General features: G+C 41.9%; 2 protein-coding genes across 9 annotated transcripts in view; one reads left to right on the plus strand and one right to left on the minus strand.

Moving 5' to 3' along the window:
• Positions 1–544: 544 nt before the first annotated feature.
• ATP5PF (ATP synthase peripheral stalk subunit F6) lies at positions 545–4,606 on the minus strand. 3 transcript variants are annotated; one of them, XM_066208607.1, is made up of 4 exons: positions 4,497–4,606; positions 3,787–3,966; positions 2,364–2,488; positions 545–668 (listed from the first exon to the last, which is right to left on the minus strand). In XM_066208607.1, the coding sequence occupies exons 2-4, from the start codon at positions 3,954–3,956 to the stop codon at positions 640–642; spliced, it is 324 nt and encodes a 107-aa protein (XP_066064704.1). In that variant the 5' UTR covers positions 3,957–3,966; positions 4,497–4,606; the 3' UTR covers positions 545–639. The 3 variants fall into 3 exon arrangements, with proteins under 3 accessions (XP_066064704.1, XP_066064716.1, XP_066064707.1); XM_066208619.1 differs by having other exon boundaries at positions 4,454–4,606; XM_066208610.1 differs by lacking the exon at positions 4,497–4,606 and adding an exon at positions 4,454–4,472 and having other exon boundaries at positions 3,787–3,969.
• A 61-nt stretch (positions 4,607–4,667) lies between these two features.
• Positions 4,668–24,777, plus strand: part of GABPA (GA binding protein transcription factor subunit alpha) — a 38,791-nt gene continuing 18,681 nt past the window's right edge. Inside the window, exons 1-5 of one of the 6 annotated variants that reach the window (XM_066208570.1) lie at positions 4,668–4,791; positions 5,083–5,298; positions 18,492–18,592; positions 20,868–21,012; positions 21,860–21,944. In XM_066208570.1, coding sequence (XP_066064667.1) covers positions 18,516–18,592; positions 20,868–21,012; positions 21,860–21,944 — 307 coding nt within the window. In that variant the 5' untranslated portion in view covers positions 4,668–4,791; positions 5,083–5,298; positions 18,492–18,515. Of the gene's footprint in view, positions 4,792–5,082; positions 5,299–10,975; positions 11,020–12,709; positions 12,785–18,491; positions 18,593–20,867; positions 21,013–21,859; positions 21,945–24,777 lie in introns of those variants that run through there. The other 5 variants (XM_066208584.1, XM_066208581.1, XM_066208568.1 and 2 more) reach the window with 5 other exon arrangements.

Raw genomic sequence — 24,777 nt, forward strand, 5'->3', positions numbered from 1 at the left:
TAGACTTCATATGTAATTTCATTCTGAAAAAAAAATCATGTCAATACAATTCAAACTGTAGTATGTAGACTCTAACTGTTGAAGTGTTTATGTAGCTTCTCACATAATAAGAAGCTGAAGTGCTTTTGTCAATAGCTCAGTTGCAGAAATTCACACCTTACAACCTCTTTAGCAGATTTCAGTTTCTTCTGGAAGATTAACTTCATTACCTTTGTGTTCATTGATGCAATGTAGGATTAGGGCATTTGTGGCTATGCTTTTGGCTGTGCAGCTCCATCACTACTGTAGGGCTTTGCTACAGACTTAAATGTTCACGGAGTTTTTTTTCTGCAGAAGCTTTTTTGCTAAACTCAATAGAACCAGTAGTTCCTTCCTGGTATATTATTATGAGTGTAATAATGTCTAAGCATTAAAACATAGCACACAAAGGAGTTTTGAAGCTAACATTGAGCAGCACTACTCAGCTGCCTCTGTCATGTAAGAGTTGATGATCACAGCTAGCTATGCTCACCATGCATTTAAGAGCTTCTTCACACCACTGAAATCAAACTGAAGCACTACATTTATTAAATCACAACTGGTGCCATGTTCAGCAACTCCATGGCTGTACACTGCTGTTCGGTATACAAGCTGCAGAGATCACTTTGGAGTGTCCTCAAACTTGGGCTCTACAGGAGGAATGGGAGAGAGAAAATTTCTATTAGTCTCTTTTTATTCCATCTTCAAACACCACAATTAATTTCAAAGAAAATTAATTCAAAGAAAACTAACAACTACATTGGCAAGCTAAAGCAGTACATTGCAGTCTACATCTCCACTTTCTGATTAAATGTGGGTAGAAGTATACAGTAACTAGGCTGGAGACAGGTCTTTTTCACCTTGCGGGAGTTATGTATAAAGACTAAGCCTCAGTAATATTCTGCCAAAACAGCTTTTAGCAACACCTGGGATAGGGGAGAAGACAGCAGAGAAACTGAAGAAATCAACCAGAATGTTACTGCACAAGTATTTCCATTGTACCTCTGATACAAGAACAACTAATCAAGCTCTTCTCTCCCTTTCATTAGTGTATTATCAGTGTGTATTAACAGAGAGGAGCACACAGTTTCAACTCAACTCCGCAAGATACTCTCCAAACACTGACCAAGGAGCTCTTGATGTCAAAGGTACAGGCTCACAAAGGTTAGGGGTTTGGGCACCGGGGCTACTAATACTTGCTGTCTTTAATACAAAGTCTGAGATATATATACTGTATATTATATATATATATATATATACACACACTATAAGCAAGGCTCAGCTTATAGTAAGCATCCCTAAGGTAAAAAAGATGAAGTTCCTACACATATAATTACTCATATAATTACAATTTGAAACCTAATTGACATTAGATCATGGATATGCAACAGTGGCAAAAGAACATAGTCATGTTGTCTCTGTGCTTTGCTCTGTTCCTACGGTCACATAAATTCTTTTTCCTTACAAAAACAAGTAAAATTTTAATATGTATAGTTTCATACATGACATGGAAATAAAACTGAATATACAGAAGCTACATCCCTAAAATTGTGGAAAAATAAAAAAAGAAAAACCATAAATCATACTTTACAGGTATTCTGGTTTATCTGCACCAGTAACAACCTGACACCAACTTTACCCAACTGAAATACTACCAAAACATTTTCAGGTGTGTTCCTAGTCTAAATTAGAATTCCCAGACAGTCTGATCAGAACTACAAGTTGCTGACTATGGTGGCTTGGCCTTGGCTGGCTGCCAGATACCAACCAAGCCTCATGCTGTCTGCCCTTTCCCTTCCATGTTAAAACAAACTTAGAGCAGTCAAACAGAAGCCATATCCAAACAGCTGAAGATAAAGATTTAATATAATTTAGCCACAAAATATTCCTAAGTAAGAAAGTTAAGTTCTGTGTTCATTTTCTGAAATCAGTGGCTTTCCCGAGGAACTTACAAAATAAAAAATGTCACAGTTTACATGATGTTAAGACTAACTGATACTCACATTATAGTCTGCTGATCTCCTTGTCAAGATGAGAAAAATACAGACCGTAGGCTATTACTATTTGAGCTCTGTTTTTAGGGTGTCTGAAGGACAGTTAAGACAGCCTGATCTGACTTCTAGTTTTGTTAAGCATTAGTGTGAGGAAGACAACATCTCTGCTAGAAAAGGCAAATAATCAAAATAGGAGTCACTTAGAAACAGATGCGAACTGTGCAAAAGCATCCAGAGGGCATTTTACAAAAAGTTATTGGTACAAATATAAACTAAAGGGGAATTAAAAAAAAACCTGAGAGTAATAATGTCTCTACTTTCAATTAGAATTCAGTACGATTGTTAACTCACCCTCAAATTTAAATTCTGGAAACTTGGTGAGATCTCCCTCACCATATGCCCGTTGGAGTCTTGCAAGGGATTCATTCATATCTTTTTGAAAGTCCGGTCCTGCATCAACAGGCCCTCCAGCTTGCCTAATAAACATTAAAAGTTGTGATGAACAACTCAGTTTTAACATTTCACGTGGAAAATTCCACATTTTCAAGCCCATTTATGAATTAAAACCTTTTCAACAACCAAACCAAGGAAGTAATTTAAAGTGTTTCCAAATCTCAAGATATGACACCTTAGGGCCTCCTTATCTTACACATAAACAAGATTCTCAGGGTAAAGTAAAGGTTTTCTGCTATCAGTGATGAAAATCCAAGTCTTTTGAGACAAAAGGTGGTCTTACGAGGCAAAAACACTGATGAGTATGGAGGCTCTCAGGGCTTTTAGTTTTGTTTGTTCCAGGTGTGAATTCCTAACAACACTGGGATTTGCATCTCTTGCATCTCTGAATTAGTTAGTTATCTCATATTAGTTATCTCATATATAGTCATCTCTCATTAGTAACTGTTTTTATGAAGAGAACACATTTTGAATACTGAAGAAGCAAAACCCCCCACCACTACAGGTCCTTCTGGGGATTCAAACATCAGATAAATAAAATAGTAACTCTTTAGATCGCCAGCACTCAGTTGTACCTGCACAGGATCCACACTCAGAATTGGTAAAACCACCAAATATCTGCCTCCCTACACAGATGGGTTTGTAGGTAAGGATACACACATCTTCCACCACTAGAGCTAAGAAGCGTCTTAATTCCTTCCCAGAAATATTTCCAAAGAATAAAGTATACAGAATTACTATAATTTTAGTTTTCTGGTCAGTAGTTCATTCAAACATTACAAGAATCTAAGATTCCATTTGAAGGAACTGCTTATTAACTGAAGATGTTAAATGAACCATCCTGATAATTCCATAAATTCTCACTTGCTTTTAGAGGCTGTTTCCATTCAGCTTCTGGAAACAAGACTACAGAATAACTGTTTTCCCCAGCCAAAAAAAGAAGACAGAAAGGATGTTTGGCTTTCCCCCCTATTTACAGAGCACGCAGATGGGTAAAAATTAATATACCAGTGCATTCATGCAGTGTGCAAGAGACCTTAACTTTGTGCCTTAACTGCTCAAGAAGAATGACATTAGATTTTTTTCTTTTTCAAGGGAAAAAAATTATATTTTCTATTAGATATGCGAGAACAAGCTTTCCCACTAGTGAAACCATCAGGAAGTCTTGCAGGAAAACACACTAAATATTTACAGACCAGTCTACAAAACTATCAAATTGTCAAAAAATCAAACACTTCATGTCTGATGTTTTTATGTCAAAATCAACAGATTTTCCCCTTTTGCCATCAATCCCCTCATTAAGGCAGTTTCCTTTACTTACTTGCTCTTCGTGTTGTACTCTCTGATCTTGTCCAAGAAGAGCTTCTGAACCGGGTCGAGTTCTTTTATCTTGTTGAACACAATTGCAGAGAGCCCAATGTTCCTGCGCACGTGAATGGACACAGCGGAGTGGAAAAGGGAGGAAAGCCGTAAGATCTGTGGCAGGATCATGATGGCACTGCTGCTTTAACCATTAAAAAAACACCAAAGCAAGAATAAATAATTAGTCACAGCGATATAAATGCATAAATGCATAAAATGCATTTTTGCATAAAAAAGCAGGAAAATGCAGAGAGGTATTTAAAGGGGGGCGGGGGGGGGGGGGGAGGGGCGGCGGTGAGGGGAAATTCCAGCACCCATTGAACACGAGCGCACTGTGATCCCACGGGTGCAGCTCCGCAGCCGGTTCGGTACGGAACCGCGACAGAACAACCCAGACAAACTGTGAATTCCACTCTTCACGTTGTTTAAGTAGAAAAAAAGGTGACAATTTCAACGCAACAAAGCTCCTCAGAGTCACCTTGGCCGAAACACCACCTCTGCTCGGCCCCACCGCCCTCGCGATGCGCACCGGGGACCACCACCCCACCATCCCCCGCCTCCCCGCGCACACTTGGGGTTCCCCCGTCCCAACACATCGTCCGGCCCCGCTTAGCGCCCGCCAGGACCTGGGGTAGCGCGGGAAGAGGCCTGGAAGAGCCCAGCACGCACCGTCCGCACACAACCACTTCCAAGTGAGGGGAAGTGGCTCGGGGTCTTCCGGAGCCGCGGGAGCCGTAGTTCCTGCGCGGGGCCGCCGGGAGTCGTAGTTCGTGCTGGGGCGCGGCGGTGTCGCGCGCTTTCCCCGCGCTGGGCCTGCGCGCCGCCCCGATCCCGGCGCAACCCGCTCCTGGATCTGCTCCCGGGGCCGGTCCTGGACCCGGAGCTGGGGGAGTTTCCGGACGCGGACGGACGGCGGGACGTGTCGGTTGCGGCGGGCGGACGGACGGAGGGACGCTGGTGGCGAGTGAGCGCGGCCCGGCCCGTGTTTTGTTTCCGTTTCTCCCCCGGCGGCTCTGCGATCCCATTTCCGTTTCGGGTTCAAACAGCGACACGGAGGCGCCGCGAGAAGCGGTGCCCAGGGGGAGGTGGCGCCTCGGCAGTCGCGGGGAAGGGCCCCCGGGATTAAGGATCGAGTGCTCCCGCTGCGGGGCTCGCGAGGCCTCCGCAGCGCGTGAAAACTGACCCCCGCTTGTAAAAACCTTGGTTTGGGTGAAAACTTAACAGGATGTGGCGTCTTGTGCTTCTCCCTTTGCAGTGGTGAGAAGCCCCTCAAGTGATGTGTGCAGTTCTGGGCACCTCTTTCCGCGAACGACATAGAGGGGCTGAAGCAAGTCGAGAGAAAGGCAGAGGAGCTGGGAAAGGGTCTAGAGCACAAGTCCGATGAGGAGGACCTGGGGGGACTCATCCCGGATAAAAGGAGGCCCGGAGAGGACCCTATCTCTATAATTCCCAGACAGAAAGTTGCAGCCAGGTGGGGGTCGGGCTCTGCTCCTCCGCAAACCAGTAATAGTCTTAAGCTGTGCCAGGGGAGGTTTAGGATGGACACTAAGAGAAATTTCTTCACTGAAAGGGTGATTAGACATTGGAACAGGCAGCCCAGGGAGGTGGTGGAATCATCAGCGCTGGAGATGTTGAAGGAAAAACTGGATGTTGCACTTAGTCCCACAGTCTGATTGACGTGGTGTTCAGTCATGATGATCTCGAAGGTCTTTTCCAACCTAACTGATCCCATGATCTTGCATAGTTTGCTTCCTAATATTTGGCCAGGTACACGCTGCACAGCCAATGGCTCCCCATTTTGGCTTTATTTTCTCACTTCGGGCGATTGATAGGGAAGTTAAACACATGAAATCTGGTGTGATTTTCCCCCACCCTGTTCAGTGCTTCACTATCTCCATCATAAAACTGAAGTGGCTCGTGAGTTGTAAAAGCTGATCTGTAAAGGACAGGCTATCTGCTTTGTTACCTGCTTTGTGTTGGTATTTATAATTTGGAAAATATGGATGGATAGGACCCATGTGCTTCACACACCAGAGCTTCTCTGGGGCACAGATAACTCTAGTGACTGGGCTTCAGTATCAGCTGATTATGTGTATGAGCTTCAGAACTGGACCCCATTTCACAATTACCTGGTAGGATAGCTAACATAATTCTACTCAAAGAGATTGTGCCTATTTCACAGTGGGCTTATTCCTTGCTTAACTCCTTGTGTTCTAGGGAAAAAATGGATCTTAAACAGAACAAAGGGCCTACTCTCCTTACTGTAAAAAATACTAGAGTAGCTCTAGGCTGTTGCACATGGGAAGGCGGCTCTGTTGACAGGTGCCTTCTTGTATGTTAGTGGAGGTGAGATTTCTTCTTGGCTAACAGATAAGTCTTAGGGCTTGTTAGGCTGAAAAGGCAGAAACAAGGAGAAATCAGTAGACTGAACCTTCCAGGAATCAACCACAGTTTTTATGCACCTTTGAGCTAATGCTGCTGTTGTAGTGTTCCTGCCAAATGAACCCTCCAGGCAAGCCAGGCTGTTTGAGTCTTCTTGTCTCTCAGTAGCCTTCAGGGAAGGGTCAGGCAGCTCAGTCCCATCTAAACCTATGTTCACTTTCGAACTCTGCATCATCCTGTAGGTACAAACTGCTAGACTTCATGTGAAATGCATATTATACATACTTTATGCTAGTATAGAGAAGACTGAATATTTTTCCCCTTTAGGCTTCTATGAACTTTAATGAGTTTATGTGTTTACATTATGTTGTTATTCTTTGTACCCATCTCCCTTCTTTGTACCTGTGCTCAGCAGAACCAGCTTTCTTCCTCTTTGAGTACTTGCTCTTTTTGCACCTGTTCTTTGTGCCCGGGTTCCTCTTTCCTGCCCCTTCAGGGATCCAAAAAATATAACAGAGCCTGAGAGATTCAACCATTAACTGCCTTTGAAGAGGGAGTGAACAGTTACTAGTCCAGCTGCCAGTTTGGAGTCCAGACCATATGGACTTCTAAATGCCTTACCTAAATCTGTGCTGTTACTATGGGCAGTAATATTTTATCACTCTGCATGACTCTGCATTTAGCAGTATTGAATATTTTCTGCCAGAGATCTATCAAGATGGTGAGTTCTTTTTGTAAATTAACACTGTTTTTTCAGTAAATAACGTATGAATAAGTCAACAGAAATCCTAGCCTAATCCCTTTGTGACCTTAATGGTAAACTTCCTTCATCATAAAAAAAAAGATAATTTACCTTTGTTTTGTGTTTTTTAATCTGATTGCTAATACAGAAAAGACATTCACCCCTTTTTTATCATACCAGTTTGTCACCATTGATGGAGATAGGGACGGGACGTTAACACACTAAAGATTATGGAGCAACGGCCCCTCTTTATTGTTCAGCAGCTCCTCTTATAAAGCTTCCAAATTTCCCTGCTGCAGTGCTGGTGTGTCCCTCACCCCGGCCAGCCCTGGCACCACCGCAAGCAAGGTACAGTCCAGTGATAGATATCACTTTCCTGATCCTGTGGGTCTTGGTTTGACCTCAGGCGATTGTCGGCGATGGCAGGAGAAAGAAAGAGGGACTCTGCAAAGGGGTCAACCAACTGGGTTTATGGTTCCCACAGGGGACACAAGCGAAACTCATAGTGTCTGCCTCAGCAGAGCCAGGAGCACCTGAATACAGCTGCTTTTATTTGGGGGTGGAACTAGGGGATGGGTTCAGCCAAGGTCCAATCAGGAGAAACAGGGGAGTGGCTCTGAACATAATAGACAGTCACAGCAACAAACTACAGGGAGGTAGGAGGGGGGAGTTGGGATCCTGTCCAATCACTCAAGGCTCTCCCTGGAACTTTGCAGACACAAGGAGAGGGCCCAAAGTGACAGACAGGACCCGGGGATTACATAACATCTGATTGACAGGTAATTGTAACAGGGAAGAAACCAAGGGAAGTGAACCAAGGGGGTACATAGAATAAACCATTACAGAGAACAGCATGTGAATAAAACAGGAGTGCATCAAGTGATACGAAAAACGCACCACATTTCCCGTGCTTACAGACGTGATTAGTCAAGGGTCTTAATTCTACCTAGCTCACTGGCCAATGATATGGATGTATCTGTGCTTCAGAGGAGTTGGCTGAAGTGTGGTGTCTAGGGACTTGTTTACTTCAAGCTAGGCTGGTCAAGCTGGTATCTGTTAAGCCAAATCATCTGTGCAGATAGAGTCCAGCTATATCTGTCATAGTTCCCCCTTCTCAGTTTAATAAAAATGCAAAGCGTTCTCTGTTGTCTTACCTGCAATGGCCCTTTGCAAAAAAAATGACAGGGCAGCATGATGACGCATATAATTTTACTTGACAAGCGTAGCCTGTCTTAACCAGTGATGCATCCCACATACTGAAAATGTTACATCCCTTCCCAGAAGCTGTCAGGTAGGATTACCAGCAATAGAACCTCTCAAATTGGCACACTGCAGGCCTATTATTGGAAGCTACAAACTTACAACTTAACTCTATGAACAGGAAACATTTCAACTTTAGAACTGTGGGAAAATCTAATAACAGGAAAAGCAACTTGTCCAGTTTAGGTTTTTGCCTTAAATAAACTTGTTACCTCAGAAAGGTTCCAGATCACTATGTATCTTTTGCATGAGTTGTTTAACTCACTGCTCCACAATGTCTGCTGCAGCTTCATCAGGAAGCTACTGTCTCTGGTCCGGAGCGGGATGCAGAGTAGAATGAACACACCTGGCAGGCATCCATCATGTTCCAGTGTCTGTGGAAACACAGGCATACCCATTTCCCCATGTAATGACATCCCATTAACCTTCCCACTTGTTTGTGATAATGTCTTTTACCATTACTTTAGGTTTAGGTGGCTGGGCATCTCTAGATGACTGCAGTGTTAGGAAATTACTTAAGATTACTGGGTTTCGGGATTGTTCTGGTACTGTTAAGTGACTCAAGGTGTAAACAGCTTTCACTACTTTGCTCTGTGGAGTTTCACTACACACTCCCCCAATGAATTTCTGCGTGAGGCCAGCATGTTATTAGCCCCATGAAGATTCATCACACTCTGAGGGCTGTCAGCAACCTCCCAGAAATGGCTTAAGAATAATTAGTGAGATGGCATGATCAGAGGTGTTTTGAAAAAGCAAAAAGATTTTAATTAAAGCAAAAATAACAAACTATAGAAAACAGAAAAATAAAAGCCGTGCACAGTTCAGGGAGGTTCCTTGCACCTGCCAAGACACCCTGAAATTGCCCTGAGAATCTCTCTCTTAAATATGCAATGATCTAGGAGGAGTTTTTGGCAAGCTGCCCAATAGAAAATAGCTACATTGCTTGAGGAGCAGCTCAAGGGTCCAACAGGTGCTTTTGTCCTGGCACTGGGACAGTTATAGTGAGAAGAGCATAGAAGTTTCTGGTTCATCTTCTTCATAAGTTCAGGGTTGAGGCTTAAACTCTTTTCCTAATATGGGAACATCTGCTCGGGTGTGGGGGTGCACTGCAACATCTCATCATTTTTAATTTTAGTAAAAAAAAAAAGAAAAAAGTAAAATAGATACCTTGAAAAAATTCTCACCCTTTGTGCTGAATAACTTCTTATTGCTTTATAACTTGGTTTTTTAACACAACTGCAGTTTTTTATGTATTAAATTATTTTGAATTTTTTACCCTTTCTTCTTTTCCAGCCAATTACTTCAGTTACTAATTTTTTAAGATTAAAATTCAGTCTCTCATTGCTTTGGAACTATAATTTGCTTTATAGTCTGGTGAGATGTTTTCAGGTGGACTATATTCTCTTCTTTATATAGAACTGGGACTTACAGACCTTTAAACTTTTTTAACATACAATTAGAAAACAAGATAACATGACAGTGATAACTTATAAAAACTTTCTCAGTACAAAGAATACTCTGCTGAGTAATCTATAACTAGTGCAAGCTTTATAAAAACTCAGTCTCTGCTTTGAAAATGTTCCAGTGTCCATACTGCTGGTTTGTGTCAAGGGGTAGGAGTCGTTTTGAAGCCATGGTCTGTGGTCACTCAATGTCCTTTGCATGTTTTTCTTTGGGTGAGTTCTGCTGCTCTTTCATCTGCCACAGTTGTGGCTTAATTTTTTTTGCAGGAATCCATTTAGGGCCCGCACCTGTGGAAACACACACAAAACCTCTCCCCCATGTTATAAGAGGATAGGGCCCCAAAACTTGTCCTGTTTCAGGATCTTTTATGGACACTGGTGGCTGTTCCTTGAGCTTCACTTGATCAGTGTTACTAAACTGTCTGAAAATTGGGGGCATCTCTTCCATAAAATAATTATTTTAAAAAGTTAAAGACATATATAGCTTTATTTACCTTTCTGCTGTAGAGAGCACTTCTGCTCCTCCTTTTACTCTTTCCGGGAGTATTTTCAGTTATCTGTGTGCTCTTTCTACAATAGATTGGCCTGTGGATGAATGAGGTATTTCTGTAGTGTGTTTGATCCCCCATATGTTGAAAAACTGCTGTAATTTGTGCAAATGTAAGCTGGTCCATTGTCTGTTTTGATTTACTGAGGGATGCCTAGGGATGAGAATGCCTGGAGGAAATGCTGAATTTCATCTTTGGTCCTTTCTCCATCATGTGCTGAAGTATAAATTGCTCCTGAAAATGTGTTTATAGAGAGATGTATGTGTTTGAATTTTCCAAATTATTGATATTATGTTACATCTGTTTGCCATATCTGTAGGCTGTTTAAACCTCGGGGGATTACCTCTGTTGGTGTTACTGGGATGGCTAGTTTTTGGCAGTCTGGACATGGTTGGACTATTGGTTTAGCTTGAATTTGAGAGATGTTAAACATTTTTACCAGGGCTGATGCATTCTGGTGAAAGAATGCATGGTTTATTTGAACCTGTTCAATAACATTTGGTAGTGTGTTCTGTATTGTCATTGCCAGAAGGTCTGCCATTGCATTGCCTTCTTTTTGCTATGAAACCTGGGAGGACAGTGTGTGATCTAATATGTGCGATAAAATAAGGTTGCTGTTAAGAAGAAAGATTCATTTTTTTAGTAAACTGTATAATTGATGATTTGAAACTTCTTTTAGCAGAGATCCCTCTGCTCTCTCCACCATACCTGCAACATAAAAGGAATCTGTAATCAAGTAATAAGGAAACATGAACTTGGAAAACGCATGCACAACAGCTGCTAGCTCCACAATCCGGGTAGGGCCTTCTACTTTTTCGATGTCTGATTCTCATTCTTTGGTGTCTGGATTCAGCCAAGTGATTACAGATTTCTGAGACTTCTCTGAGCCATCTGTAAAAAAGGTGATTGCCTCTAGAGGTGTGTGACTCCTTAGAGGTTTCTGAATTAATTTCAAAGGTGAATTTAATAACTTACGTTTAGGGTAATGAACTGAGATTTTTCCTGCAAAATTTGTAAGGGCAATTTGCAAAACTTCTGAATTTTGAATTAACCGTTCTAAAGACATAAATTTGACTGGCAAAAATATTTCTGAAATATTCTTTGCCTGAAAGAGAAAACATTCAGGAACTGCTTTTTATTATGAGCTGAGACATAATTTCAGGGCAGGTTGTTATAGTTTTACCCATTTGTCAAGACAAAGACCCATTCTAGTATTACCAGATGGTCCTTCTTCTCCAGATCCAGTTGAAAAATCAACCCATGAAGTTGTGGAATTTCTCCTAAAACTGCAAACAAAAAGGCTGGGCTGGGATTATAACGGTGTGCCTGATGTGATTGAATGGCTTCTAGCACTTCTTCCAAGGCATTTTGAGCTTCTTCGATGAGTTCTCATGGTGAATTTAATGCTGTGTCTCTTTCTAGTAAGTCAAATAAAGGGTTTAGGTCCTGATTTGTAGTTCCTAGCAGAGGTCTGATCCAATTGATAGTTCCTATGAGTTTCTGCATTTCTTTAAGTGTTTTTGGATTGTCTCTCAGTTGAAGCATTTGTGGTGTTATGGTCCGTTCTGTAATCTTGTATCCTGAGTACTTCCAAGAAGGAAGCTGCTGTATTTTTTCCTTGAGAAAATTTACAGTGAATCCTGCCTCCTGCACTGCTGAGATGATCAGTTCTGATGTTTCCTGCATGGATGCTTCGTCTTCAGCTGCTACTAAGATATCATCCATGTAGTGCAGTATGAGAAAATTTGGATGTTATGCACAAACTGGAGAAAGTATTTCTGCAACATACCATTGGCAGATAGTCAGGGAGTTACGCATGCCTTGCAGCAAGACTTTCCAATGGTATCTCCTTAACGGAGCTTGCTGGTTAATAGATGGAATAGAAAAGGCAAATGGTTGTGTGTCAGCAGGATGCAGACTAATATTAAAGAAACAGTCTTTTAAATCAATAAGAGTTAATGTTCAATCTTTAGGAATCATAACTGGTAAAGGTAAACCTATTTGCAATGAGCCCATCTCTACAATAACTTAGTTACTTTTTCTGAGATCATGTAACAACCTCCATTTTCTACTGTTTGGCTTTCTGATTACAAAAACTGGAGTGTTCCAAGGGCTGGTAGTTGGAGCTAGATGTCCTTTGTCTAATAGTTCTTGTACTGATTGTTCCAGAGTGGCAAGTTTTTCTGCTGGTAGGGGCCACTGGTTTTCCCAAATAGGTGTGTTAGAGGTCCATGTAAATTTTAAGGTGTCACGCTCATGTACAGCCGGTATTAAAAATTTATTTCTATTTTCAGACCCCATTGTGATAGAATGTCCCTTCCCCAAAGAACTATATCTATAAATGTCTTGGTGGTAGCAATGCCACCCTCGGGTCCCTCAAAAGTAACAGGGTGTAAGGTGTGAAAGCTGTCACAGTGACCTCCAATACCTGCTAGTTGATCCAGCATAGGAATGATGGTCCAATCTTGCGGCTGTTGATTTTTAGGTATCAGAGTGACATCGGCACCGGTATTGATCAGGCCTGTGAGGGTGATGGTCTTCCCAAGATGCTTTAGGACACAGGTGAGATGCGGCTGCTAGCAACTGATCTGTCTTGTCCAAGTGATGAAAGATGTGTCACTGCATCACTCTGATAGGAGAAAAGCTTGCACTGTGATTAGTCCTTTAGGTAAGAAACAAGGGGGGTCAGGACAGACAGCTAAAACAGTGATTTCTTGTGAGGATGTTACAGACAGTACAGTTGGTAAAACATAAAATCCTTCGGCATGAACTCTGCTCACTCCCATTATTGAAAATTCATGAGGTTTTGGTTCAGGACCTAGCTGTGCTGTGGACATTGCACAATGGATGAAATCTGTTATCATTAACTGGCTGGGCTGTGCAAAACGGGTGTACCAAACGGGTACCTGGGGAGATTGTGGCTGGTAATTTGGATATGGTTTGTTGCAGCTGTGAACCTGATGGTCAGTTGTGATTACTGGCATGTTGGACAGGGATTCTTGTGTCATAGTGCACCATTGCTTCATGCTTGGCTGTTCATTTCCCCAGAGATGACATCTGCAGACCTGTACTGAACGAGAGCAGTATCTTTGTAACGCAGTACAGCTGTTTAAAGATCTATAACTGGGAAATATTAGTTCTTTTGGTGTTGACTCAGCAAAAGGGCTGGACTGTGAATGGAAATATTGTTGGAATAGAGGTATCTTAATTTGTCACGAAGAAAATCTCGTTCAACACTGTAAGGTAATGAAGTCTAGGTGAATACCTCTGGGTACTGCTCACTTGCCCCCATAAGTACTGGCATGAAGCTTCTAGCACAGAAAAGGGCTGCAGTGGCTCCTTAAGGGTAAAGAGTTTCAGAGCAGAGAAATTAGGATATAAACCCATTAAAAATAACAATATGATTAAAGCTTAATTTTTTCTTTCAACAAAGGTTTTTACAAGCCCACAGTATGGGGCAACAGAATTGTTTTTGAGCTTTAGGGCTTTACATTGTTGCATAATTTTTAAGTGGCTGAGAACAAAACTTACTATAGATTTTGAAATGCCATAACTTAAACTGTAAGATTTTTCAAAGAGGAGAAGAGATACCTTAATGTTTTCTCTTCTTTGGAAGGTACTTTGAAAAAACACATCAGTTAATTTCTGCTTGAAGGGACAGCGTACAATTAGAATTATTACAGAAGCATCTATTCATAAAAGTAACTTTAAATGAAGGTTTGGGATAGTGATAACATTGGCATAATATCAGTACTGACTCTTTAAATCGTATAGGAATTGCTAGTTGAATAATAAGGGCAGAAAATGTCTACCAATTAGTTGTGGGAAAGGACAGGTTTAGCTCACAGCTGCAAACACTCCTGACAGCAATTGACAATTTGAATTCAAAATAGTGGGTTTAGTTTTTCAGGTTGATTGAGCAAACATGATGCCTGTAGAGTGCACAAAAGCAAAATCAACAAGCATTGTACTATAAAGTTCAAGAACATATTAGGCAAGCTGTAGTCCATATTTTTAACACTGGCATAATACCTTCACAGTAACTGCAAGAGGACTAGCTAATGAAGATATTATATGAATCAGTTTCAAGTTTAGCACATGCAAATGCTGCAGTCTCCCGTCTTGGGGAAGAGGCTATTAAACTAGCCCAACTTTTTCCTTTATTTAGTATTAGCTTATCAGAGTTTGCAGGGTGTGAAAGCTTTAGTAGAGTCAAAGCAGTGTCAGGCAGAGTGGCAGTGGTGCTCTGCTAACATATTGGAGGGAGGGCACGCTTCACCAGGCACACGCTACTATGTGTGGAGGATAGGAGCTCAGCGCTGCCTTTGTCGGCATTGCCTTGGCCGGCGCTCCTAAGTTCCTTGGTTTGCTTCTTCACAGCCCTTTTGTAGAGAGCTGCTGATGTCTTGCTGGGCCTGCCGAGACCGTGGCTTGCCCCTTGCTGCCACGCAGCAGCTGTGCCATGTGGCTGGTGCCATGTTTTCAGGACAGCCCGATCACTACTGCCACGACGGCACCATGCCCCCGCATGCCTCCCCCCACTGTCTCTGCCACCCCTTTTCACTTGTTGGGCTCCCCACAGGGGCTTTGCCCATGCCTGATAAACTTATAGTTGTTGGCTAAAGGCATAGAAGGGCTCGGAGGGAAAGCTGTGGTGACACAAGCATCATTCTTTGTCTGGTCTGCTGATGCAGAGCGGCGGTTTGGATTTGGTTGCAAATGCAATAAAATACAGTGTTCTGTAGAGGGATGATAGCTCTGGCTTTCTCTGGTGTCTCCTGCATCCCTTGCCTGTATATATTCCAGAGACAGCTCCAACTCCAGCAGGGGTGGTGCACTCGAGACAGCAGCTTTGCTTCCAGGTAATTTGTTTCCAGGATCTCCTGGTGATGACCTGTGCCCAGAGGCTGGGTCGGAGACACAGGCACACCCCTAGAGGGCTGAATTGGAGGTACTGGCAAGCCCCACAGAGGCGTGGTCTTGGAGCTGGCCCACCCGGTCTCAGGTGGAGGCATTCCTGGCACGCATGTGTGGTAGCAGGGGGTGCATGTGGTCCTTGTGTGCGCCGATCCGGTAGCTGCGTAGGCACGGTTGGAGCTGTGGGCCGCTCCGTGCCATGAGAACCGTGCAGCCCATACAGCTCACAGAGGGTGTAGATGGCTCTTGTAAGCACTGATCAAATCCTTGCACATGCACAGTTGGAATAGGTGTAGGAAGCTCTGCTTCTGTGAGAGCTGGGCGTCTCCATGGTGCGGTAACAGAGCTATTATAGTCGGGGGGATCACAGAGCATGGCTCAGCAGCAGATAAGGCTTTGCGGTGGCCAGGGGCTCGGCAGTTGCCAGGTGCCTGGCAGGAGCTAGTGACCTGCGCTGTGTCACACCAGCCAGTGGCAGGTGCGGCCCCGTGGCAAGCAGGCATCTCGTAGCAGCTGCACACAGTCTCACTGCAGATGGGAGGGGTTGCAGAGGTTCCTGCCGACACGGCACAACAGAGCAGTAGAACACGGGGTGGTCTCAGGGGTTTCTGCTGGTCTGGCAGGACCCAGGGCAGCAGAGCATGGAGTGGCAAAGTGGAGTTCGGCTGCGGCACTTTATGCCAGCAGCACGTCCCCCCCAGTGGCAGACGATGGCATGGTCCCAGGCGACCGGGGGTTGCTCTGCTGTGGTAGCATCTCTGCAGGGGTCGGCGGTGCAGTCCTAGGCGGTTTCACGGCGTGCTGTGACTTCTTCACCCGTTCTTCTCTCCCACTCACCTGGCGTGGCATCTGCATCCCCCCCGCCGCCTCCACTGGTGTAGCGCTTTCGCTGCTTGCCTTGGTGGGTGGCGCCCGCTGTGATTCCTCTGCCATCTTTGCTTCTTGCTCCCTCTTCAACTGTTCCAGCAAGTCCATGACGAGCCTCCAGGGTTTTATAACGTTGATGGCTGTCTTGCCGCCTGTGGAGGTTGAGGCAAGCATATCTCGGCTAACCCGCTCCCAAGTTTTTAAGTCTAGGGCATTCCCTTCAGACACATTTAATTTGTGGCTCTCACACCAGCTCCGCAGGGCTAGCAGAGCCCGCTCATCATGTTTTATCCCTCTCCTTTTTAGAAAGAAAGTCCATTTCTTCAGAGAGAGATTTTACGGTGTCAAGCCCCCGGCTCCCATGTTCCCAGCAGTGTCTTTATTCTGTGAAGGGGGTTCTAGACCCACATGGCTCACTCTGCCACCTTCCGCAGCAATATTCCACTGCTCCGCCAGGACTGTGCAGCAATTCCCCTGCCCGCGGCACTATCCCACCGCCTTTTGCAACCTCACCGGCTGTCTGCAGCAATCCCACTGCTGTGTGGCACTATCCCACTACCTCCTGCAGCCTCATCGGCTATCCACAGCAGTCCTGCTGCTCCCCTGTCTCCCTGCAAAACCACAGCCGGTTGGTGCTATCATGTCAGGAGATCACAAGATGTCGCTGTTGATGGAGACAAGGACGCGACGTTAACACACTGAAGCTCATGTAGCAACAGCCGCTCTTGTTCGGCGGCTCCTTTTATAAAGCTTCCAGATTTTCCATGCTTACAGATATGATTGGTCAAGGGTCTTAACTCCGCCTAGCTCACTGGCCAATGATATGGATGTATCAGTGCTTCACAGGAGTTGGCTGAATTGTGGTGTCTAGGGTCTTGTTTACTTCAGGCTAGGCTGATCGAGCCGGTATCTGTTAAGCCAAATCATCTGTGCAGATAGAGTCCAACTATATCTGTCATACCGGTTTGTTTCTTTGGGAGTTTTCAGTAAGAGACTTTGCTCAAATCTCAGTTTTGAAATATTTTTTAACAGTCTGACAGATCACCTGTAACCATGCGGGTGTCAGTGCATTCAAGATATTTAAGCCTGTGTGCATTCTTCAGAAGTTGTGTTTCAATCTTTTACATTTTTCATGGGAATAATAGGCAAGATTAAGTGATACAGAAATAGGGCTCCTGGGGCCCTATTCAGTGGACACTACACTGGCCCTTTGGAAATTTTCACAGAGCCAAATCTGGAATGGGTTCTGGATTTGTTTCTGGTGATAAGTTATTGATAAGGTGATTTTTTACTTCCTAGCCTTAGTAGCTTCTTACAGAATGAACCATATGCTGCACTTGATTTCTTCACAACTGATCTTACAAAATAGTTTTTGAAGGAGGTGATGAGTAGTTTGAATTTCTTAAGACAGTTTACGTAGCAACTGTAAAACATGTTTACTCTTACTTCTGAGAAGTTTTAAAGATTAATACTTATCCTTATTATCTTGTCTTCAGTAGATATTCTTGCTAATAGTTGGGTTTGGGATAGAGTAGTACCTGAGAAAGGATGATTCCAGGATGGAAATCTTGGTGACCTCTTCTATTCTGGATATTTAAATAGTAGTCATGTTTTGCTTTTTCTCCAATTTTTTTTTTCTTCCTTTGTACCTCAACTTCCTGTTTCTTTTGCTATGAGTTCATGATGTTATTTTTTGTAAATTGTTAATATAATTGGGCCTGGTTTTTATCATATGAGTTCTATAGTTATGGTATATGTGCTGGTTAGTGAAAAACAGCAATACCAGACAAGCTGTGTCTTTTCAGATCAAATGCTGTAATTCTTTGTTTCCCACTTACGTTCCCAACAGACTCCAGTGTTCTACAGGGCATGAAAATCTGCAGCGTTAGTGAGAATGTCATCACAGAATAGCTTTTCCTTTCATTACTAGCATTCTGCTTTAGTTTGGGACTTAACAAGATCCGTTCATTGTGCTTGTATCATCAACCGTTCACCTGTGGGAGGCATAGGTGGAAAGATGGGGTAGTCAGCAAACGCTTTGTTGTTGACTTAATTTACTTATGAAGAAATCATGGATCTTCTATCTTCCTGCCTCCTGCAGCATTTCATGTAATAAAATGCTGCTTAAATTTATAAGCAACTTTCACCCATGCTAGGAAGCTAGTTTGAATTTTCAGGTGTGCTTTGCTGTAGCAACAACAAAAGAAATCCATGAATTTGGGTACCTCCAAGAGAATCAGGCTTCGGGCTCTGTACAAATGTCTTAATAGTCCCATGTTTGCTTCTAGATCATTTGTTTGAGGACAGATATAGTAATATATTTTGTGAAATCTGTATTAGCTTTTGGATTTATTTTTTTAAGATGAATTGTTGGCTTTAAAAGGATATTCTGGTCCTGGATTTAAAAAAAGTATGATATGACTCAAAACGTTGTCTATTCATGTTGGTCTGTGACTTACACAAAAAAATTGTTTTCTGTTCATAGCTCTGTTCTTAAGACATTGCAGCCATGACTAAGAGAGAGGCAGAGGAGCTGATAGAAATTGAAATTGATGGAACTGAGAAACAGGAGTGCACTGAAGAAAGGTATGTACTCTGTTTGCTCTTTGGGATCCCTAGGCAGCAATTAATTAACTAATTAGTTTTTCTGTTTCTTATCTAATTAAATGGTGGTTTTCCAGAAGTTGAAATACATCCACTGTAGGAAGTCAGTATAGTGCTGTCATGTTCCTCAACCTTAGTTATCTAAATCCCCAAACTGTTTTGGTTATCTCTTGCTACGTTATTCGTACTTTACTTTTCCTATTTTCATGTCTGTAATAGTATGTCTGTGCTGCAAACCTTTCCGCTTCAGTGGATCCTTCTGTAATTGAGATGAGCCTTTCTGTATCTTCAGTCCTTTGCTTTCCTGTTATACAGGATGTCTGCAGGATGATTTGTTTTTAACAGAGCAGAAATGATGCTCAGTATCAACCATACTGTTGTTAGGGCCATTGAAACCTTACATACTGAAGTAGGATACTCTCTGATTTAATTACCTCAACTTAGATTTTTAGTTTCCAATGCTTCCCTTCTAATTTTCATTACTGTGTTTGGAAGCTCAGAGCATTAGATAATGTGTTGCGATCCGGTCTAAGCACAGAAGGGCAAAGAAAACTAATTCTCTGTGAATAAAACAAGTCAAACCCAGAAGGGTGTGAAATATACTCCAAAAGTTGATTAAAACCAAATGGAGTTCGATTTTGATACCAAAAAAATGAATAGTATATTTAATTTAATATTAAAAGAGGTAAAGAGAAAAGGAAGAAAAAAGGAAATAGAAAAAGAGGTGGGGGGCAGGATCAGGAAGAGGGACAATTATGAAGTAGAAGCATATCACCCTTCCAAGGGTCCCAACAACATCTCGTTGCTTCCCTCCATCTGGTGGTGAGGGTGCCCACAAAAAAGTATAGAATCCAATGGATTAATATGCATTTGGGCAGGTGGGAAGATGCAGATGTCTCCCTGGCAGGGGACAGGTTTGATACTGTCCCTTGCAAGACCATGGATCTGTTGCATCTTGTAGTATCACGTGCAGTGCTCTGGTGCAGGATCTGGGGTCCCCTTTGGGGGCAGCCTTTGATGGGCCATGACACCCCCTCTGTTGTCCCTCACACGGTTGTCCCTCACATAGATGTGGCCTTCCAGGGGTGGGAGGCCCCACAGCTGGGCCAGTCTGCCCAGTGGAGGATGGGCGTTCACTGCATCTGGCCAGAGGCTATGCCACACACCCAAATCCTCTCCTCCTTCCCTCCTTTGGTGTAGCGATCTGTGGGAGCCTGGCAGCAGAAAAATGTGGTGTTGTGGCCTCCACCCCCAAGGTGCTGGACTTAATCCTCTTGTGAATGTATTCATTTACCCCAGCCCAGATTTGAGTCACTTGTCTCTGTTAACTTGCAGTCAAGTTAACAGATGCAGGGATCTTCCATGCAGCTCTTGTTACCCACTCTTGCTATAATAGGCAAAAGTCTTTATGAAAGATGTTTAAGGCATAAACCATAATATTTCAGTCTCCAACAGGTAGAAAGAACTGAGGCTGGTTAGGTTAACTACTCTTTAAGAACTGATTCAAAGCCACTTATTAGTTTCTTACTGTTCTAAGTTTCTTGTGTGTTTTTACCACTGACAGACTATATCTGTGTACATTCTGATTTCCTTCTGTGTAAATGAAGAGAGCCCAACTGTGTAAGGTCATTGTTGTAACACGAGTCCTGTAACAGTGACATTTCCGAATGCCTGTGCCAGTACTGTCCTTGTCGTGCAGGACAACCATGGCATGTAGTTACTTCAAGGCTCCATGTTGCTGGACTTCCTTCTGGTTGTCCCTTTTATGTGTTAAGGTTGTTATTCTTGTACTGGCTGGTGAAAAGACACAGAAAGTTGCTATTTATGAATGTGAACATTTTTTTCCTTCTGTTTTCCCTGTCTGTCAAGTTTCTGTGTTTGCTTTTAACGTGAATATATTTTAAATACAGTCCAGGCAAAGCAAATAAAATTAGTTTAGTCTACATGCAAGTTAACAATATATATGCTAACCGTGGCTTACTCTCTTGAAGGAGGTGATCTGAATCTTGCTATTTAGCTGAGTTTTTTAGTGTTGACAGGGTTAAAGAAGAGTTACACAACTGTAAAATTAGTGAACTCAATTTAGTAATTGACTCTCTACTCAAATGAAGAGTACTCAAACTAATACTGCATGGTATTAAGATTTCAGAATCAGTATTACTTTTTATCTAATTTACTTCTATCTTTTATTGAACTTTCCTATACCTGCTCTTTTAACATGTAGGTAATGATTTATTTTATTAATTTGCTATTTAAGCGTTGTTGAGCAAACCTACACCACTGCAGAATTTGTGAGTCAGGCTATTGACATCAGTGAACCCATTGGAAATCTTAAGAAGTTGCTGGAACCCAGACTGCAGTGTTCCTTGGATGCACACGAGATTTGTCTGCAAGATATCCAGGTAAATTGAAAGGTTATGAAAAATTTAACTTCATAATAGAGAAGTGTTTTATGTACTTTTTCCCTTTTTTGCGTTGTCTCTGGAATTCATGCTTCATGTGGAATATTAACTACAATTAAGAGTTTAATTTCATGTCAGGTTCATTATCATCAGACCATGTAATATATACACACTAGTTCAGTGTGAATACAATCAAAATACTATTGGAGTTCCTCGTGTGAGGTTAAGAAATCACTTTGCAAGTGAAAAAAGAATGAGGGCAATGACCACACTACTTTGTTGCTGCCAAACTTCCATAATTCTGATCTTGTTTCGAATCTAAAATAGAAGGTTTCTATGTTATTGAGGTATAGAGGTAGCAAGGCATTACTCAAGAAATCCCCCCATTTTACAGGTATTGCCACATGTTAGGCAGTATAACTGTTTTGCATTTTGTTTAGCTACGTGTTTTATTTGAAGTTACAATCAGACATCTGTGGCTTTTCCAGAAACAACAGGAGAATTTTGGTATAAAGATAAGAATTTTTATGAGGTTGCTAAAAGCTCAGAGAAGGAACTGTAGATAGTTTCCAGATAGTGAAGGTACTTCCCTGTATTGTATTGCTTCTTTTAGGTAAAAAAATGTTCCTGTAGGCGAAAATATCTTAAACAGAACAGAGTGGCAAGTTTCAAATACGATGAAATCTTTTCTGTCATGTACTATTGTCTACACAGTACTAAAAATATTTGTACACTTCTTCAGAAAAATTTCTGCAGGCACCAAGTGTTTCTAAAGGAGATTAAGTTAATTGTAACTATGAGACTAATATATATTTTTAATTTTTTAATTTTTAATGCTTTTATCAAGCTGGACCCAGATCGAAGCCTTTTTGATCAAGGAGTGAAAACCGATGGAACGGTGCAACTCAGTGTGCAAGTGATATCTAGACAAGGTAAGCGGTTACATTTGTCTGTTGTACAGACAAACTAATATTGTAGGAATACTTGTGAGCAAACAGAATCTTCTGTTCCTAGCTGTAAAATTGAGAAAATCAATGAATGGTCACAGAACTTCAGAATGTCTTTTTCATTGTGTACTGTAGTTCTAAGTAGTAAAATTAAAATAAATGTCATGGACTAATGCTATTTAAAATGTTTTTTTAAAGGAATTTCATATAATTTTTATAAGTAACAAAATCAAACACAAATCCAGAACCCAAGCAATTCTTTGTTGAGTAGTGTCTGTTACAGTATGAGGTTTTCCTGAAGGTTGAGTAATTACTCCTATCAGACCAAATATCGATGCCGGCAAAAGATTTTTGTGTAGGTAGGTGACAGTTTCATCCTTGTGAGGTGAGTGAGTTTGCGTGCTTTAGGAAAAATTACATTTTGAAAGTAGATGTAGCTAACTGAAAATCCTTATCAAGGTCCAGGATCACTGTCTATTGTCTGTTTTCTTTGGATGAGAAGTCAGAATAAACCATTGTGTCAGAGGGGCATTAAGCAGTTGGGTACAGATTTGTTGAGGCATAGTTTTTATTTGTATTATCTGGTATGACAGGATTTCTCCTTGTCAGATTCTCAGGAACTAGCAGCCTCATTATTTTGCTTTTTGTCCTAATTTTCTGCTTTGCCCCCTCCATATGTCTTGAGTGGAAGGATAGCCACCACTCTTTAAAGACAATGTACCTATTGGGCTGTGGGAACAACTACAGGTGTTTATTTCTGTGGTTTTAAACAGGGACACATTTGTACAGGAGTAGATTAGTTATCTATTTTGAGTTACATCAGCAAAGCAAATGAGCAAAATTTGGGGAGCACTTTTTGTTTCCTTGTGGCTTCATTGTAGATTAAACTGAAGAAAACTTTTCTGCTTTGTATTAACAGTCTTCAGTAAGATACAATTTGCATTTAATGCTGAGTGTCAGGTTAGTGCTGGGTTGAATCCTCAGTTCCCCATATGTAATGGGGAGTGTACTACCTTTTTGCTTACAAAATAGAACGGAAATATCCTTTAGGGAACTAGAGTAACCACTCTTAATTCATGCCCAGTAACTTCTAGTATTCAGTGCTCAGACCTCCATTTTCAAAAGGACGTGAGTGATGAATATCTTTACTATCATCTTCCATGTTCCTCCTGTGTTACATTTTTTCCCTTTAATGCAAAACTGAGGTTCATGATGTCATAGCACAAGGAACTTCTTGCTCCCTGCCCCCATCACACCTTCTCTCTCTCTCTCTCTCTCTCTCTCTCTCTCTTTCTTTCTCTTTCTCTTTCTCTTTCTCTTTCTCTTTCTCTTTCTCTTTCTCTTTCTCTTTCTCTTTCTCTTTCTCTTTCTCTTTCTCTTTCTCTTTCTCTTTCTCTTTCTCTTTTTCTCTTTCTCTTTCTCTTTCTCTTTCTCTTTCTCTTTCTCTTTCTCCCTCTCCCTCTCCCTCTCCCTCTCCCTCTCCCTCTCCCTCTCCCTCTCCCTCTCCCTCTCCCTCTCCCTCCCTCTCCCTCCCCCTCTCCCTCTCCCTCTCCCTCTCCCTCCCTCTCCCTCCCCCTCTCCCTCTCCCTCTCCCTCCCTCTCTCTCTCCCTCCCCCTCTCCCTCTCCCTCCCTCTCTCTCTCCCTCCCCGCCTTCCCTCTTAAAAGAAACACTTGAATATTAAGTACTTCTGTGTCACTTTGGAGCACTCCTCAGTGTTGTTTTTCAGGTCTTATACTTTAGCAACTCATAAGAAGTCTGTTTGTTGAAGGCATGTAAAATATGGCAGGGCAGAATATCAGAAAACAAATAGCATGCATATAACAAAAGGAAGATATTTGGATCACTAACAGGAAAATGGACTTGTTGCTCTTGAGCACAGTACCCCTTTGAGCCAGATGGGAGAAAAGGGCTTCTTACTCCATCCTTATATTTTACTTGCATGAATGAGGTTTTGAGAGATTCTCAGTTCACTTATGTTTATTTTTTCCCTAGCTTGTGTAATGTATAGAATTCAGCTAGAAGTAATCAGTGTGCTGGATTGGATTCTCTTATTTCTTGAAAGAAAAGCTGCTATGTCACTTCAAATGTTCTACCAAATTTCGGTCAGATGGCTTTAAATTCAAAGGCAACATGTGAAATACAGTTATTCTTCTATAGCTGAACTTCAGTGTAGTTAGTATGATTTTGAAAGAAACCTGCGTTGTGCATGTTAATTTTTCATGGCCTAGATAAAACAGTCTCCTAAGTAAGATATTTATTTGCTTTTTCTTCATGCTTGTTTTTTCATCGGATCAACCACTTACTGGTTGTCAACATCTGTTTTTACATCCTTGATTTCACATTGCTGAGTTTTGTACTCTAGGGTCTTTGTAATGTTTGCTTCCTTTCTAATATTTTTCCAGGCTAAATGCCTTTTAAAATCTGGAGGAATACTTGTCTGAAAGAGACTTGTTTTTTCTTACTTGTAATACAGGAACATACTCCATTTGTTTTCCCTTACAAACTGTTGACTGGATTGTGGATTTAGCGTTTAAGGCTGTTACCTGCAGAACCATCTCATGCTGTGCTTTAATATAGATTAGACAGGAAGGACACAAATACTTTTGTGGTACAAGATACTGAAGGTACTCTGGCCATATGATGTTCTGTGAATCCTGCTTTCATCAGCCTAACCATAGTCAAGATTTTCCAACTCATGATAAAATAGAATTGTAAAGATTCTTTATTTATGTGAAAATGTAGTTGTTAAAAATCTCTTAAAATAAGTGTGGTTATTGGCATTATAATGAATATTGTATGTCACAAAAAATGAAATA

The sequence above is a fragment of the Chamaea fasciata genome, unplaced genomic scaffold (genome assembly GCF_029207755.1).
Source record: "Chamaea fasciata isolate MVZ Bird 193981 ecotype frontalis unplaced genomic scaffold, bChaFas1.0.hap1 SCAF_2, whole genome shotgun sequence".
Taxonomy (NCBI): domain Eukaryota; kingdom Metazoa; phylum Chordata; class Aves; order Passeriformes; family Sylviidae; genus Chamaea; species Chamaea fasciata.